This window comes from Silene latifolia, chromosome Y (assembly GCF_048544455.1).
Source record: "Silene latifolia isolate original U9 population chromosome Y, ASM4854445v1, whole genome shotgun sequence".
Classification (NCBI taxonomy): domain Eukaryota; kingdom Viridiplantae; phylum Streptophyta; class Magnoliopsida; order Caryophyllales; family Caryophyllaceae; genus Silene; species Silene latifolia.
Window position 1 is genome coordinate 433,173,833 of NC_133538.1, and position 18,414 is coordinate 433,192,246.

Genomic DNA, 18,414 nt, shown 5'->3' on the forward strand with positions numbered 1-18,414 from the left:
CACAGGCTTTTGCATTCTTCTTGGCAATTCACCCATTTCCCGGAAGTCGAAGAAACAAACCGTGGTGTCCAGATCATCTGCAGAGGTTGAGTACATGGCCATGACCACCTGTGAAGTCACTTGGCTATTCCAACTCCTCCAGGACCTAGGACTAACCCATCTGGGGCCAGCCTCTCTTAAGTGTGACAATCAAGCTGCTCTTACAATAGCAGCCAATCCAGTCTATCATGAACGCACCAAACACATTGAGGTAGATTGCCATTTTGTTCGAGAAAAAATCCAGCAAGGGCTCCTCACTACCTCTTATGTCAATACCAAAGAGCAAGTCGCAGATATATTCACCAAGTCATGCACTGTCTCTCAACATCAGCATCTCCTTTCCAAGATGGGAGTTTCGTCAGGCCTCCACTCACATCTTGAGGGGGAGTGTAGAGAAGATAATAATCAATCAAGTACAAACCATGTGCCAACTAAAAGAAGTGATAAAGACCCTACATGAAGTATTGAGCATTGTGCAAAATAGGCACACAGTTGACATAAAAATAGAGTCAGCTGTAGAGTAGCTTTCCTCGTATAAAAAGCACTACATTGCTTTGTCCAGAAGTACATAACTTACTTTGCTTTGTCCAGAAGTACATAGCTTTGTCCTTTGGTCATTGTCTAGCTTTTAGATGCATATGTCTTTTTTTTTTTGTCAGTTGTAAATAAAGATTTCACAGTTTCATGGCTTGCTTAGCAAGGCTATGCGCAAGGCCATTTAGCTGCCTCGGAATAAAGTTAAAACATAAACAATGAAAGAAACTAAAAGAACTCCGAAGGTCCTCCAGTAGCCCCGCAATCCTGTGATTATCCTTGTCCGCCCCCGCTGTTTGGTTGATAAGTTGTAAACAATCCGATGAAATATCCAGGTGAAGAATCCGCCCCTCTCTTGCCCACTCCACAATATCACGAACCCCCAAAGCTTCAGCCTACAACGGTGATTCAGCTCTGGTGCGTACCTCTCTGCGACCCAGCTCTTGTCCCGTATCATCATAGGCAATCCACCCGAAAGCCGCCTCAAAGGTCTGGTTCCAGCTAGCGTCCACTTTTACACGTACCACCGTACATCCGGTTGGCTTACCTATAACACACACAGGATGCCCATTGCGAATAGCCGTAATTTCCCTTTGGGATGACCCCTCTTCCTCCATTCGCAAGTCACTCCGAGCCTGTCTCGAGTCAAGGGATTTACACAAGATGTGCACTCTCTCCCCGATGACATATAAGACCATATTCGTGATCACTTGCGAGTTAACCGCTTAATCCTAGAATTTGATTTTGTTCCTCAGTGTCCATAGTCCCCACAACGTGGCCACAAAATGGATCACCTGACACGTCCCCTCTTCCCTTTTGTTCAGATAGTGGATCCAGTCGCAAATCCAATTAGAGATAGGGATGCCCCCTGCACCCTCGACCCGAATGCCTAAGACCGATCCAGCCCAGATCCTACCTGATTAGCCACAATCCCTAAAAAGGTGTTCAGGAGTTTTCATGCTTCTCTGGTCCCCTCTACACATACCACAAAAAGGATCCGCGTCAATATTCCGCTTATAAAACTCATTCCCGGTCGGTAGAACATTGGTAATAATTTTCCAGAGAAGAATTTTCCACATCTGCGGTACAGGCAACTTCCAAAGAACTTTCCGACAGAAATGTCGACCTCGATCGCTGAGTCTACTGTTGTCCTTTACCGTTCCTGTTTTGACCATGTATTCTTTAAAGATTAAGCCATATCCACTCTTTACCATATAAGTGCCCGGTGTTGTGAGTGGCCAATAGACCTTATCATCCCTTCTCACTTCACATCACGGTACAGCCAGAATCCGTGCAACCCACTCATCCGTGAACAAACCTTCTATGCAGTCCTTATTCCAACTACCATCAGATTGGAAAAAGTTCCATATCTGTAGATTAGGCAAATGACCATTACTTTGAGTTAGCCATTCATTTCTAGGCTCCGGCCTCTCTCCCCCCACCCATCTTGCCGTCTAGATATTTAACTTCGAGTCAATACCAGGCTTCCAACCCATATTCTCCATAATTATAGTTAGCCCATGTAGGATGCTACGTGTGCCCCACGGACACCCGGAACCCCTGATAGGAGTCATACCCTGCTGTATCACTTGAGTGCCAAAAAGCTTTTGTCTGAAAATCCTGCAAAAAAGAGATGACTCTCCAGAAACGATTCTCCACCCATGTTTAGCCAATAATGCTTGATTAAGGCATTTCACATTCCGTATGCCTAAACCACCCGCACTCTTTGGCAGACTCAAGAAATTTTTGCTACACCAGTGGATATTATGCCCCATCTTACATCTCGTCCACCAAAATTGTGCCAAAATAGAATTAATCTTTTTTGCCACACTTACCGGAACTTTGAAGACCGATAGAAAATAATTTGAGAGATTTGATAGAACCGATGAAATCAGAGTAAGACGTCCTGCTGGTGATAGAAAAATACCATTCCACGAAGAAATGCGTCTGGTGACATGCTCAATAAGTGCATTAAAGATGCCTTGTTTGGATTCTTTAAATTCGGCTGGAATACCAAGATATTTCCCAATACCATTGTTCTTCTTGATATCAAAAACTTTCATAATCCTCTGTGCTTTGATCAAAGTAGTATTTGGGCTAAAAAGTATCCCTGACTTATCCACATTCAACCTTTGACCCGAAGCTTCGCAAAAATCCTTGATGATTTGCACCAAATGGGTTACCGTATTCCCCTTATCCTTGAAAAAGAAGACCGAATCATCCGCAAATAAGAGGTGTGTAATAGGACGAACCTCCTTAACTAGTTGAACTCCATGTACCAATCGAAGCTCGTGCGCGTGATCAACATTTCGGGACAGTACTTCCATACACAGAATGAAAAGATAGGGGGATAGAGGATCACCTTGTCGTAGTCCACACCTAGGTTTGGATTATGGTATAGGGACACCATTTACCAGAATTTCATAGCTCACTGTCGTAACGCAGCTCATCATAAGCGATATCAAATGCTGAGGAAAGCCATACTTTACCAACACCACTTCCAAGAAATCCCATCTGACTCTGTCATACGCCTTACTCATATCCGCCTTGAAGGCACCTAATGCTTGTCTCCCCTTCCCATGACTCTAAATTTTATTGATGGCCTCATGAGCCACCAGAATATTGTCGCTAATGTTCCTCGCCGGGAGAAAAGTATTCTGTGTTTCACTTACGAGTGAGCTCATCACCTTTGCCAAACGGTTTGCTATACACTTTGTCACAATCCTCATCATCACGTTACAAAGGCTAATATGACGGTAGTCCGTAACCCCCTCCGGGTTTTCTTTCTTTGGGATAAGCGCGATAAAGGTTCTATTAATCTCTCGTAACACCCTCCCAGAATTGAGGATAGAAAGAATAGCCTTTGTAAAATCACCTTTGATCATGGACCAGCACCTTTGGTAAAAGACAGCGGGAATACCATCAGGTCCCGGGGCCTTGAGTGCTCCCATTTGGAAAACCGCCGTACGGACCTCCTTAGCGGAGAAAGGCCTACTTAGGCGGTCCAACTCATCCTGAGAGAAAGAGTGATCAAGATGCTTGAGTGTGTTTTCAAATCCGGACCTTTCTCTCCACTCAACGCTGTCATTCGAGGATAGATAAAGATCCATAAAAGTTTGCTGGAATTCATTTCGGACTAGGCCCTCATTATAATGCCAAGTTCCATCCAAGACTTTAATCCCATGTATATGATTTCTCCCCGCCCGACCTTTAACCCAATTAAAGAAATATTTCGTGCAAGTATCCCCATCAACCATCCACTTGATCTTTGCCCGCTGTCTCCAGAATGCCGCCGCCACCCTTGCAAACTCTGTTACTTCCTCATTTACTTTTGTGTACTCCTCATCTCCATTCCCCGTGATGGCCAAAGTCATGTCATGTTTCAATCTTTGATCAAATTCATCCCATTTCATTCTCCATTCGGCGCGTTTATATAGAGTCCAGCGCTTAACACTCGTCCGGATTCTAGATAGTTTCCTATTTACTTGGTACGCCGGCGAGCCCCTGTCGCTTCTTTTCCAATCAACCCGGATTCTTTCCACACATTCTTCATGGTCCAATACCCATGCATCAATCTTGTACGGTCTATTTCCAGCCATGGCTACAAGATTTAAATTAACTTCAATGGGCGCGTGGTCTGATATTTGGATAGGGTAATGTTTGATTCCAGTATGTGGGAAGACCGTGAACCAATCCTTCGATCCAAAAGCTTTATCAATTCGTTCATAAACCCGCTTCTCCCCCTTGCAATTATTACACCACGTAAAACATGGTCCCTTAAAAGGGATGTCCAAGAGTTCATTGCGAATTTTCCATAAGCTAAACTCATCCGCACCCCCTATAAGCCTTTGGCTCAAGCTTAGTTTGTCACATCGATACTCAACCTGATTAAAATCCCCCACCATGAGAAAAGGAGCTTTACAAGATCCAGTCCATTCCTCAACCTCTTGAAGTACGGATGCACGCAAGCTTACACTCGGTGCACCATAAAAAAGCACAAGATACCATACTAATCCATTATATTTTTTGACCAAAAGGATGATGAAATGATTACAAGCCTTAACCAAAGTCATACGAGACTCCTTCCGCCATCCTGCCCAAAGTCCACCCGATGCCCCCACGGCATCCACCCCAAAACACTTGTCAAAATCTAGCGTTCTAAACATAGGGAAAATCCTACTAGCATTACATTTAGTTTCTATTAAAAAAAGAAAGTCATAAAGCTTACTACCTACTAACGCTCTTATTTTAGGAATTGTAGGGGCGAGCGTGTTATTAAGACCTCTACAATTCCAAACTAAATCCCTCATGGTGACAGAGGAGGTTGTGAAGGCCCAACCTCCGCAAAGCCATCGAAATCAGCATCAGCACCCCCCCCCATTTACAGATGGGAAAGACGAGTCACTTGACTCAACCATCACCACGTCCTCCACATGAACTCTAAAACCCCAAGTGGGTTGTTGCCCCTTCTGCTTGTCCTGCTCACGCTCTGGACTCCAGCACCTTCTTTTCGCCATTTTGCGTAAGTAATCCTTAGCCTCCTCCATGGACCGTTTAACAGAATCAGGAATAATATACTCACCAGCGTCAGAGCAGCATCTACGTTTCCTTGCCCCTCTGATCTCCTCCCTGTAATCTTCCTTCAACTCAGAAGCATGGTAAACATCTATCAATCCCAGACAGCCATTAGATGAATTGCCAACATGCAATGCTGCAAACAACTTTGACTTGGCCCCCACCTCAGGTACATCGAATAACTTCACCCCAGAATCTCTTATTTGTGTCTTTCCCTTATCCCTGTTACCAGTTCTATTAGTCTCAGCCTCCACTAATTTCTCCCATGGGACCAGGTTAGAAGATCCTTCATCCAATTCCTTGCCCTTACTGACAATGGCAGTGGAAAAGAATGGGGTTGGTACCTGATTGTGCTGCATGTCAGTCCCAGTTGCCTCATAGGAAGTGGTAATAAGAGGTCCCATCTCAGAGCCCCCACCCAAAGCCAGCTACAACTCTGTATTAACCTCTGTATTATCATCAGAGGAGATAACAATAACCTCCTTCCCATCCCTTTCATCAGAGAAAAATTCTGATGCCAGAGATTCAGATGCAAGAATGTTTCCAAACAAAGATAGATCAGTAATGGGAAGATCCTCAGGTTCATTGTTTGCTTCAGCATCTTCATTGTTGCCATTTTCCAAGTTATTGATCCCAGTATTGCCTTCATCCATTGTAGCCATCATGATGTCTTCAGTCCCTTCCCCATTTCCAGCTAACTGTCCTGACCCCTGGCCCACCTGCTTGGTGGTCCAATCAGCATAATGATACACAGTGGGCCAACCCTCCACAGGTGGGTCAAAGGTTTGATTGTACCCCTTGTGTTCATCCTCCATATGTACCCAGCCCAGGTCATCTTCAATTCTGCTCAGGATGGTTGCTTGGTTTCTCTGGTCACGGTCCAAAGCCCCAATAAGGCTGTTCTGATTGGTATACAGAACATAAGGGTCCTCAGCTTGTACCTGTTCAAAAACACCTTGCTGCAAAATATTGAATTCTTCCTGAGTGTCCAACTCCTCACCTGCACTATGATATACTTCATTATTGGCATCCCCCTCCTCTAACCAACCTCCAGCCCCAGGTGGTAATTGATTTTCAGTTCAAATCACAATATCCTGAATCTGATTAGACTACACTTGTCCCTGGATTCCCTCCCCTGCCACCTCCTGTGCATCAGCCATAGCCACATCACCCTGTGTTCTGACCCCATTAACCTCACATGACACATGAGTATCTTGCACATTGGTTACTGGATTAACAGCTACCTCCCCATCCCCATTAGCAGCATGTCCCATACCCGTGCCCTGATCACCCACCCCATTATCACCATGAAACACTACTGGCCCTGCAAAAGGTTGGGCTGTGACTGCAAAGGCCATCCCCGGTAATACTCTCCCTCCAGGAGTTATGCCTAGGTCGAAGTCCACTGCCCTCTCAGGAGATTCCCACCTCCTTCTTCTCCTATGAGGGCCCCTAGCATTCCCTAGCCTAACTCTGGAAGAAAAATACTTAGTGGTGGATGGGGTAGCACGTAAGTCTAAGTTGAACATTGTATGGGTACTGTTAGTTTGAAAGACAGGAAAGCCATTCTCCACAGACCTATCCAGCATACCATTAATCCCTGACACCAAAATCATAATAGTCTCCCTACATTGAGCCCCTTTGTGACCAATTTTGCCACACTTTATACAGTACTTCAACACTTCCTCATAACGAAATTGAATCTATAAAAGGTAGCCCCCCCCCCCCCCCCTCCATGGCCAAGAAAAAGCCGGGCATCAAAGGTTCATTTAATTGAATGTGAACCTTCAGCCTTAAGTAGTAATTGTTAGGTACAAAATAAAATGGTTCCACTTGGTAGTTGTGACTCAGTAACTTACCAGCAATATGAGCAACCTGCATATTCAGGTACTCAAAGGGAAGCCCACATACTCTAACCCATACCTCTGCATATGGGAACCTTACTGTACGTGGCACAGTGTCAGCAAACCATTTCAAAAAAACCATAACCGCACCGTCAATCGTTGATGTTGTCCTCTGCAACAAACCCTCCATGTCCTCTGGTTCAGTACAGTGGAAAACATAGACCTTACCCATTCGAAAAGCAGCAACAGTCCCCTTAGTGGTCCACTTTTTCCTGATCACATCATTGATCAAAGGTGTTTCAAATAACCTGTAGTCAACCAAGAACCCTAGCACACAACGGCTCCAGAAGCCTCTAGACTGTCTCAGTTCAGCATGGTCCACATTAATGACCCCACCAGACCTGGTGTACCTCCAAATGTTTGCGTGTAGAGGATTCATTAGATTGAACTCAGCTGATGAATGATCCTGATGGTATCCCTGGTGATCAAAAATATTGTGCTGCACTTCATACCCAGGCTTAGTGTTCCCATGGCCATTACCCCCAACTTGGTTCTCAGTCTCCATCCTCGTGTGGGAAAGTTTGTTTGAGTAGGAAAGGTTAGATGTATTACTGGTAAAAAGCTCTTGATTCTGAAATTTGTGACGAGTTTTCTTTTTTGGATTAATAAGGTTGATAAAATGTGAAGATGAGTATGAAATGCCAACAACCATACTCGTGGTTTAAATAGGGCGATGAAACACTCTGAAAAGACGCAAAATCACTGGAATCCCCACCGTTTTGTCAATCAGCAGCTACCGAAACGCCAATCAACAGGAGAATATAACCTCGAGCTGACCAAATTAAGTAGCAACCAATTAAGACCAGCTGCAATTTATGATGGAAAGGAATATGGAAGGATTTGGGGGTAAAACAAACTGAGTAAAAAATTTCTGACACGAAATTAGGGTTACGAGCCCCAATTAATGCCCCCAAATTAAAATGATTACAATCTTTAATAGGGTAGTTGAGAAATTCTTAGAACAAAAGGAATATTATAGGCTATAAGACGCCCAATGAAAAGCAGAAGTAATTTGGGGGAAAGAAAAAGGGTGATTTTTGGCAGTAGAGAAGATGATGATAGCTATACTAGGTGCACTTGAAAGCTCTCCAAGGAGAGTTACAGCTCTCTAGAATTTTAGAGAGAGAATCATTTTTTCCATAAAGGTATTTTAGCTGTATATGTCCTTTACTTGTTTTCATTCAATTTACTCATTCAATACAACATAAAACAATTTACTCAGAACATTGCTCAAATCCTTGCTTATGTCTTCTACTTCCTGCACATTCATTAAACGCATCATTTATCAGTCCGTTTTTCTTTAGACGGCTGTTTCTCGTCTGAAATAAGATGGGTAATATGTCATCATTTTACAATAAAATGTTGTTATTTTCTGATAACATGTTACCATTATTGTTCACATCATTTTCAGGGTAAAAAATGACACTTCTAGTCATAATATTTTGTGAATTAATTGGTTACATTTTCTTAAAAAAATGGCAACATTTTATCCGTCTTATTTCAGACGGGAAAAGAGCCCGTCTGAAATAAGAATTTACGATCATTTATATACATGGAGCCATGAAGGATTGCATTAGTTTAAAAGTTTAGCTGGAGGTTGGTAAGTTACTGAGTTCAAACAAAAGGAGCCCGTCTGAAATAATCTTTCCTTTCCTGTGGTCGGTGCCGGTTATGTCAAGTTAGCTAAAAATACATGGTATAAACCGAATCGGAAAAAAAAGATTCTCTCTAGGGTTTCTATGAGAGCCTCCATCTAATCAACGTCTTTAGTTTCCTCCTTCTCTTTTGGGCAATCTCTACTTTATTCGTGGTGGACTAACGTGCTTGGGGTGACTGTAATACGGTGTTCCTATACCGAGTAGCAGAGGGTTAGGGTTGAAAATTATGGCGACGCAGGGAGAATGTAGTCGTAGGAAAGACAAAGGGATAGCGGACAACGACGATGAGTTCATATGGGATACAGGCGATGGAGGCGAGGATCAGACAAAGGCAGAGGTGATGCTTGTGGGTAGGGTTTGGTCTTCGAAGACGGTTAATGCGAGGGCAGCCATTGAAACAATGACAAAGTTGTGGAACACAAAAAGTAATATCATTGGTAATATGATTGATGCAAAAAACAAAGTATTCCTATTTAAATTTGCGTCGGAGTATGATAAAGCTAAAGTTTTCGATGGCCAACCATGGCACTTCGATAAATATATTTGGTGCTTCAATGACCCGATTTGTGATGGAAAGCCAGTGGACACACCATTGTTTCAAGTACCATTATGGGCTAGAGTATATGATTTGCCCCTTAGGGGTCGATCAAACGTTAAGAATGTGCGGAGACTGGGGACGCAAATTGGGCAGTTTGTTAGGATAGACGAAGTGTCGTTGCCAGAACTTGAACGAGCAGTGAGGATTAGGGTCTTACACGATGTAAGAAGACCTCTGTGTGATGTTGTGCGAGCGAGAATGGCGAAGGGCAAATTAGAGGAGTTCGATGTTAAGTATGAAAGACTTCCTATCTTTTGTTATGGGTGTGGGGTCCTTGGCCACGGAGAGAAGGAATGCGATGATGGTCCTTATGAGGAAGGGGGACTGCGGTTTAGTGAAAATCTGAGGGCGTCACCGAGGAGAGTGGTAAAGCAGGAGAAGGAGACGGGGTCGAAAAGTGCCGGGGACTTGAACAGTGCGTTTGATGAGGAGTTCAAACAAAAGGAGAACGAAGATATAGACCGAATGATAGCAAAGTTGCAGCATATCTCGATTATAACCAAAAGGAAAAAGACGAGTGGGTTGGGAGAGGGGGCAGGAACGAGGAGGGGAGAAGTGATACTAACAGGTGGGTAAGTATGGAGGAAGAGGATGAGGGAGGTGGTGAGATGTATGTGGAGAAGGCGGGTCCAGAACAAGCTGTTATGCAGGGGGGTGGGGATGTTGTTGAAGACAGGCTGGATGTTATAGCTAATGGGAGAAGGGAAGGTGTCGTGGAAGGAGTAACCAAAGGGAGAGGAGGTGAGGGTGGGGGGTCCATGAAGGAGAGCTTGAAATGGACAAGGATGAGAAAGGGGAGTGGAGATGGGAGGCAGGAAGGGGGAGGGGGTGCAGAACAAGTAAAATTGGTGGCAGCAGGGAGCAAAAGAGGGAGGAGTAGTGACGAAGGGGTGGAGGAGCTGACGGTGTCGAAGGTCCGAAAAATCATGGATGTATGTTCATCTGAGGCGGAGGTTGAGACGACTCAACCCCGCCCGGCCCAATGAATCTCTTGAGCCTTAACTGTAGGGGACTGGGCAACCCCGCTGCAGTAGGCGGACTCCGTAATTTGCTACGGAAGGAGGCCCCCACTCTAGTCTTTCTCTCCGAGACTAAGATGAGTGGTGAAGAGTTTAGGAGAGTCCGTGCCCAGTTCGATGAATATGAGGGCATGGAGGTGGATAGCGTCGGGAGGTCAGGCGGTCTAGCCTTTCTGTGGAAAAAACATGTGCGGTGTGTCTTTCGATCAGCCTCGGTCCATCACATGGACTTCGAAATACAAGAAACCGAGGGGAATTGGAGAGTCACAGGATTCTATGGATGGCCAAATGTTGCTGACAGGCACTTATCGTGGGAGCTGCTTAGGGAGTTAGGAGCTCAGTATGGGGGACCGTGGGTGTGCATTGGTGATTTTAATGAAATTCTTTTTGCGACGGAGATGAAAGGAGGAACGAGACCCCAACGACAAATGAATAACTTTCGAGAAGCAGTAGACGATTGTGGGTTGAGAGATATCGAGTTCGAAGGCTATGCATTCACGTATGACAATGGACAAAGCAAAGATGACAATAGACAATGCCGGCTTGGCCGAGCACTGAGTAATGATGAATGGGCTGAGTTGTTCCCGCGGGCTAAGATGATTCATTTGGCTCGGGAGTGGTCTGATCACGCTCCCATTCTGCTGAAGCTAGCTAGAAGAGTGGTGGAGGAACGGTTTACGGGGAAGAAGTTTCGGTTTGAGCAGGTTTGGATTGGAGAAGAGGGGTGCGAAGAGGCGGTTAGACAGGCATGGGAAGTGGGTGATGATGATTTAGTTAATTTGCTGGAACGATGCGCGGATAATCTACAAAAATGGAAGGGGATTAGCATCGGGAAAATAGTGAAAGACCTAAATTCCAAGCGGCGAAAATTAACTAAATTAAACGAAGGAGGGCGATCCAGGAGGGAGGTAGAGGAAAGGAAGAAGCTGGTAAAGGAGATTGCTACGCTTTTGAAACAGGAAGAAATCTTTTGGAGGCAGAGATCAAGAGCGATTTGGCTAAGGAAAGGCGACAGAAATACAAAGTACTTCCACAGGAAAGCCGGCCAACGACGAGAGCGCAACCATATTGACAGAATAGTGGATGAGGACGGTAGGGTTAAGGAGGGGCTGGAAGCCATTACAGGTGTAGCGAAAAATTACTTCGAAAAGCTCTTTACGACAGGTGAACCCCGAGACTTTGAGCACCTCCTTGACGGTATTGAGGGCAGAGTGACGGACAGAATGAACTATATGCTGCGGTGTGAGTATAGCGAGGAAGAGGTGACAGCTGCTCTAAATCAAATGCACCCTTTGAAAGCTCCGGGTCCTGATGGAATGAACGGTCTGTTTTACCAGACCTACTGGCATATCGTGGGTCCTGCGGTGGTGCGAACAGTTCTTCGGGTTCTGCGAGGCACACCGTTTCCTGAAGGTATTAACAGAACTCATATCATTTTAATTCCGAAAAAGAAAGCCCCGGATAAAATGGCGGATTTTAGACCGATTAGTTTATGCAATGTCATTTACAAGTTAGTGTCAAAGGTCCTAGCAAACCGTCTGAAGTCCTTTTTGGGAGATATTGTGTCTGAAAACCAGAGTGCGTTCACCCCGGGGAGGCTCATAACGGATAATATTTTGGTAGCTTTTGAGATGTTCCATTTTATGAAAAATTCTAAAAATAAGAAAGGGCACATGGCGCTAAAATTAGACATGTCTAAGGCATATGATAGGGTCGAATGGGGGTTCCTCGAGAGAGTCCTCCTTCGTATGGGGTTTGATGACCGATGGGTAAGCAGAGTCATGATGTGTGTGTCCTCGGTACAGTTTGCGGTTATGATTAATGGTGTGCCCTCGGAGCTATTCGGCCGAGTAGGGGCTCGAGACATGGTGATCCCCTATCCCCATACCTATTTATTTTATGCGCTGAAGTCCTTTCAAGTCTTATGAGACGGGCTGCTGAAAATGGGGCTATTCACGGCATTCGGATAGCGGCTGCCTCGCCAGTGGTTACACATCTTTTGTTCGCGGATGATAGTATTTTCTTTGTGAAGGCGAACAAAGAGGAGGCTAGTTGTGTTAAGAGGGTGTTGCGTGATTATGAGGGTGCGTCGGGGCAAGTGGTGAACTTTGACAAAACTACCGTCTCGTTCAGTAAGGGGACTAGAGAGGCAGACAAATGTGCCGTGGTCCCCTGTGCAGGGGTGCGGACCGTGGAGGAACAGGAGAGATATCTGGGGTTGCCTACAGTGGTTGGTCATTCGAAGAGAGTTGTGGCTAGTGTTATTCGGGATAAATTGACTAAAAAATTGCAGGGGTGGAAAGGGCATCTGTTTTCGAAGGCGGGTCGGGAGGTATTGATAAAGGCTGTAGCCCAATCAATCCCGACTTATGCGATGAGCGTCTTCAAACTGCCGGACAACTTCTGTGAGGAATTAAGGTCGATTGTATCTCGCTTTTGGTGGGGAGCTTCGAATGGGAAGGGTAAGATACCATGGATTGCTTGGTCGAAACTTTGTAGACCGAAGTGTGCAGGAGGCTTGGGATTTAGAGATTTTCATAAATTTAATTTAGCGCTCCTGGGTAAGCAAGCATGGCGATTTCTTACTGACAAATCAAGCTTGATGGTTCGTGTGTTAGGTGGTAAGTATTTCGCTAATGGGTCGTTCATGGCTGCCACGCTAGGGACGGCTCCTAGCTTTACTTGGAGAGGAATCCTAGAGGCTCGGGAAGTGCTTAAGTTGGGAGCGAGGAAGAGAATTAGAGATGGGCTGAGTACTCTTGTTTGGTTGGACCCGTGGATACCAGGCACGCAGACAAGGAGAGTCATTTCACCGCGGAACCAAGCTAGTTTGGAGATGGTGGTAGCGGACCTATGGTCGACGGATGGGTTATCGTGGGACACGAATAAGGTACGCTCTTGTTTCCTCCCTTTTGAGCAAGATCGTATTCTTCAAATGCGGATTAGTGAGACGAAACCTGAAGATACGTGGATATGGGACCTAGAAAAGAATGGGGAATACTCGGTAAAGTCGGCATATAAGGAGTTGGCAAGGGGTAGTGAAGATGAGGCAACGTCGTCTGACTTTGCTAAGGAGAAACAGCTGTGGAATCGCATTTGGAAGGTGAATGTTCTCCCAAGGATCAAAGTCTTTATGTGGCAATTGTGTAACAATTCAATTGCGACGAAAGATAATTTGGCACGACGAGTGCAGGCAATTAGCGTGGAATGTCCAATTTGTACTTGCGAGGTGGAGACTTGTCTTCACCTCATTCGGGACTGTGGGTGGGCAGGGGGCTTATGGGATAGGCTGGGTTTGGAAGTACGTATGGGGGACGGGTATGAGCGGGTGAGGGAGTGGGTGGAGGATGTGTGGAGGGAGCTTGAGGGGAGTGAGATAGATACATTCATGATGGGGTGTTGGGCGATATGGGAAGCGCGGAACAAGCTCTTTGTCGAAGGGGTCGTGGTGGATGTGTTTAGGGTGGTGAGAAGGGTGGAAGATCTGAGGAGGGAGCTGGTTGTCGACAAAAGGGTGGCCGGAGCTGATGGTACGGGAGAGGCGGAAAAGGGTTGTTGGCTGAAGCCGGATAGAGGGTGGGTGAAGGTGAATATTGACGCCGGCGTTAAGGAGGGGTGGGGGACAGGCCTGGGTGGGGTGGCGCGAGACGGTGAGGGAGTGGTCTTATGGGGGTTGGCAGAATACAGGGAGGGGACGATGGAGGTGCGGGCAGCGGAGGCCGAAGCAGTCTTAAACGGTCTGAAGGAAGCAAGACGGAAGGGATGTCGACGTGTGGTTATCGAAAGCGATTGCAAGACGCTGATAGACGAGCTGAGGACGAAGTCCAAAGGAAGAAGCGATTTCCATTTAATTTTAGACGATATTTACGTCCTTTGTAATGCTTTTGATTCGGTCTTATGGTCTTTTGTTAGTAGGAAACATAACCGAGTAGCACATGAGCTAGCGCATCTTTGCTCCTCGCAGTTTGTTAGGAGAGTATGGGATGCCTCGCTTCCTAGATATGTTATGGACTTGTGTCACGATGATATTTCTAATATGAGGTAATACCGCCTGGGGCGGTTTTTCAAAAAAAAAAAAAAAAAAAAAAAAAAGTTGATTTGTATATTATTGTGCCTCAAGTTCACTTAGTTGGGAAACTAACTCAATTGTAAGTTTGTAACTTGAAGACTTACATACATATACATATCGTCCTTTTTTAATCCAAAAACTAACACTTCTACGATGTAAATTCGGTATTTTTGCGTTGACTCATTTGAGTAACTCAGTAACTGTATTTGATTTAAATACAAGGGACAATCTATATTTTGTTACCTTATATTTTCTCCCTAAGCGTGAGATTTTACTTATTAAACTTCTAATCTTAACTTCCGCTCTTTCGCACTTGTCTAAATTTGTTGTTCTAGTAACCAAACCAAAATTAAAGTATTCCAAATTTTTTATCTAACTTAGCTTAGTATTAATATATAAATTTGTCGGTAGCCGATTAGCTCAAATGGAAGAGCATGTGCATTGCATAAGTTGTGGGTTCGAGTCCCATATCGGTTATTTAAAAATACTCCAATTTATATACTCCCTCTGTCCCGATCATTTGTTGTCCTTTTCCATTTTGGGTTGTCTTAGTCATTTGTTGTCCTTTCTATTTTAAGAATGAATTTGATGAGTAATTTGATCATTCACACTCAATTTATTCCACTTGTCATTTAGTAATTGACCCCCTCCCTTTTCCTTAGGGTGTGTTTGGATAACAAAAGTGGAGGAAAAGGGAGGGGAGGGGGAAGGAGGGAAGAGAAAGGGAGAGAAGGGAAGGGGAGGAGGAATGGAGTGTGGTTGTTTGGATACAATTTCCCTCCAAATCTTGCCTATTGTGGAAAGATTTTGATTAGGCTTGGAGGAGGGAAATTGGATCCCTCCAAATCTCTCCCCTCCATTTCCATCCACCCTCATTTGTTATCCAAACAAGGGATTCTAAATCCCTTACTCTCCCTCCCTTTTTTTTCCTCCAAAACTCCCAATCCAAACACACCTTTAGTCTTTATACCAAACCCAAAGGACAACAAAGGACCGGGACGGAGGGTGTATATCTTAGAGACTAAATATAAGAACTTGGAGTTTTATGCTAAAAACTCTATGTAATTGAACTGTTAGTTTTAAACATAAAATTGGAGGTTTATATATTTTCTGTTATATATACATTCTCAATTTCTCATGTGTGCAACTAACTTATGTTTTAAGCATGAAAACATGTACTTCCTCTATTCCGGTCATTTGTTGTCCTTTTTTATATTGGGGTATCTTAGTGAGTTGTTGCTCTTTCTATTTTAAGAATGAACTTGAAGAACAATTTGATCATTCACACTCAATTTGTTCCACTTGTCACTTAGTAATTGACCCCTAACTCTTTCCTGGGTCTTTGTGGCAAAATCAAAGGACAACAATTGACCGGGACGGAGAGAGTATGTTAGTTTTGAATTAGGTTTTTCTTTTTTTTTTTTTAATAAATATATTAATATTGTGTGATGTTTATAGCTACATCTATATATAATAAAGTGCAAATTTGAAAGTTTTTAAACCAATTCAAGTTTTGAAGTTGTAATTACTACTTTCCAACGTAAAGCTTCAAGTTATATGTATGAATGTATGATGATGATAATTTGAAATGCCTTTTTGTGAGAATAATAATTTTTGGTTAATATCTAGTTAATATAATATGAAAACGGGTGTTTTAAAGTAGCTAATTAATGAAGGTTAAGGTGGGTATATTTTTTATTTTAACTCTACATAAATTATAACGGTGGCTTAAATTGTTTCTAAAATAAAACCGCTTGTTTTGAACATAAATGTTTTTCTATTCCTTATTATAAAAGAGGATACAATGCTGACACTACTTTATGAGGGCTTGTACCCTCCGCTGACATCAGTATTTACAAAATTGCCATTGACTAATTTTATTTTCCTTAACACCGACTACTCTTTCCATTATTTAAGTTTTCTTATACCATTGATCATCAATGGTTTTCCATTTTTTTTTATCAATGGTTTTCCTTCTACAATTTCAACTTGATTTCCAACAGTATTTGTCGATCCGCATCGTTGAAGAAAGTAGCGTTGTGCTTGTCATGGCCGAAGCCCGCTTTCATCCATTCCGTCTCTTACCAGCTCTTTTGATCATCAATGGATTCCTTTGACAATCTCACTTTGATTTCCGACGGTAATTTTCAATTATTTTTCATCTAGCTTTTTCCGCTGCTTTAATTTCCATGTATTAAGTCGGAATTAATCGGGTGACTACACTATTAACGGATAGCGAATCGTGCTATAGAAGTTGCATTTTGAGGTCAGTTTTACACCATCTTCCTTGCTTATATTATTGCTTGTTTGCTTGAACAAGATAAATTGTGGAAAACGCCAGCTTGTAGTAGATGTAACAATTCAACAAACTACTATTGTGTTCGGGAATTTAGTTGGGCGTATTCAATGAACACAACTTATTATACGCATCTGCACGCCAGGTATTCGATGAATTGCCAATTCAAATAGTGTAGAAGGAGTTTACTTTTTTGCATTCATTGTTTAATTATCATGCAGTAACAATGGTAACTCTTGCACAATTTTATAACAATCTTTAAACATATTATTCTCCACACATACCTATTCATACAATTCTTCTTCTTCACATAAACTTAAAATCACCAGAATTAATAATCCAACATGAGTCAATGGTATTGACCTAATTGGCAACTGGATTGAGCGTGTTGGCGGGCGCGGCCATAGTAAAACAAGTGATGGACCATCAACAACCCATGGCAGGCCCATTTCCACGGTGTCCAACTTGTAATGGATCAGGTCGTGTGACTTGCTTCTGCTCCCGGTGGTCGGATGGTGATGTTGGGTGTAATACCTGTGCTGGATCGGGTAGAAGGAGTTGCTCCAATTGTGGCAGGTTGGGTACTGGTAGACCCATGCCATGCCTGTTCGGATCACTGCTCGCCCGATGCCTACTCCAATTACCACAACTCGACGTCCTCCTTATTGATTTGTTGTACAACTTGTACCTCTAGAAATATACTTTAGATAATCAATCAATCTTGTATTATAACACTGCTACTCTTTATTTTTTGTATAATATACTTCCTACTCAATTTTCTGGTCTTTTGTTCATGTATCATGTTCTTGTTATTCTTACTTAGTTAGCTGAGCCTGAGATGCTAATTATTATCGAGTACCTGGTTTAAATCTGTCAACATTTACAAACGGTTAATCTCTCGTACACACGGGTCACTTAAATCTGTGTTAAATCTGTAATGACAAATAAATTGTTGGTTAACAACGGAAAATATTGCATTATTCTTTGACATAACTATAAATTACATTTGTTCTTCACTATGGATTATATTGCATTCTTTGTGTACCTTATCTTAGCTGAGACTGTAATTAATTATCTATTATGGAGTATTTCATTCGAAACTTCACGGCTAAACATATTCACTAGCTCGGTAGTAATTTTCATGTTTACACGAGTCACTTAAGTTGTTAAATTGACCGATAATGACAAAAAAAATGTAGGTTCACAATTTAGTTAAGAAATATGGTATCAGTATTTTAGTGTATGTTAATTGAAAGTCTAATTTGGGTGGTAGACTAATAATCGGGACTAGGATAGTTGCTTACCTTTGATAAACAAACTTTGACTAATTCCAACTTCCTAATTCCAAGTGTGTGGTGTACTGATGTTCTAGACGTAGTGTTATTATACGGTATACGTCTTTGTTGTACTATAATAATAAATAAATAAATATAATATGTAAGTCACCTAGATTTAACAACTTAAACTACGTAAAAAAAATGAAATGGTTGGTACTCATGATTGAAATAGATGAAGGAAATAATTTTGTGTGAATGAAATAATAAGGATAGATAATGTGTTAATGAATCAGTTTTAATGGAGGTAAGACGATGCTGATGATGTTGAGAACAAAAAAAGACAACAAACATGAAAGAGGAAGGCTTCAGAACATACAACAGTAGGACAATAAAAAACAGGAAGAATGGCAAACTCATGTACACTGCTATAAGATCTGAAATTTGG

General features: G+C 43.0%; 1 protein-coding gene and 1 long non-coding RNA gene across 2 annotated transcripts; both read left to right on the forward strand.

Moving 5' to 3' along the window:
* The first annotated feature begins 10,404 nt into the window (after positions 1-10,404).
* Positions 10,405-12,255, forward strand: LOC141632587 (uncharacterized). Its single transcript, XM_074445124.1, has one exon. The coding sequence runs from the start codon at positions 10,405-10,407 to the stop codon at positions 12,253-12,255; it is 1,851 nt and encodes a 616-aa protein (XP_074301225.1).
* Positions 12,256-16,239: 3,984 nt separating this feature from the next.
* LOC141626746 (uncharacterized) lies at positions 16,240-17,486 on the forward strand. The gene is made up of 2 exons (XR_012536333.1): positions 16,240-16,837; positions 17,022-17,486. It is a non-coding gene; the product is annotated as an uncharacterized LOC141626746 (long non-coding RNA).
* The last annotated feature ends 928 nt before the right edge of the window (positions 17,487-18,414 follow it).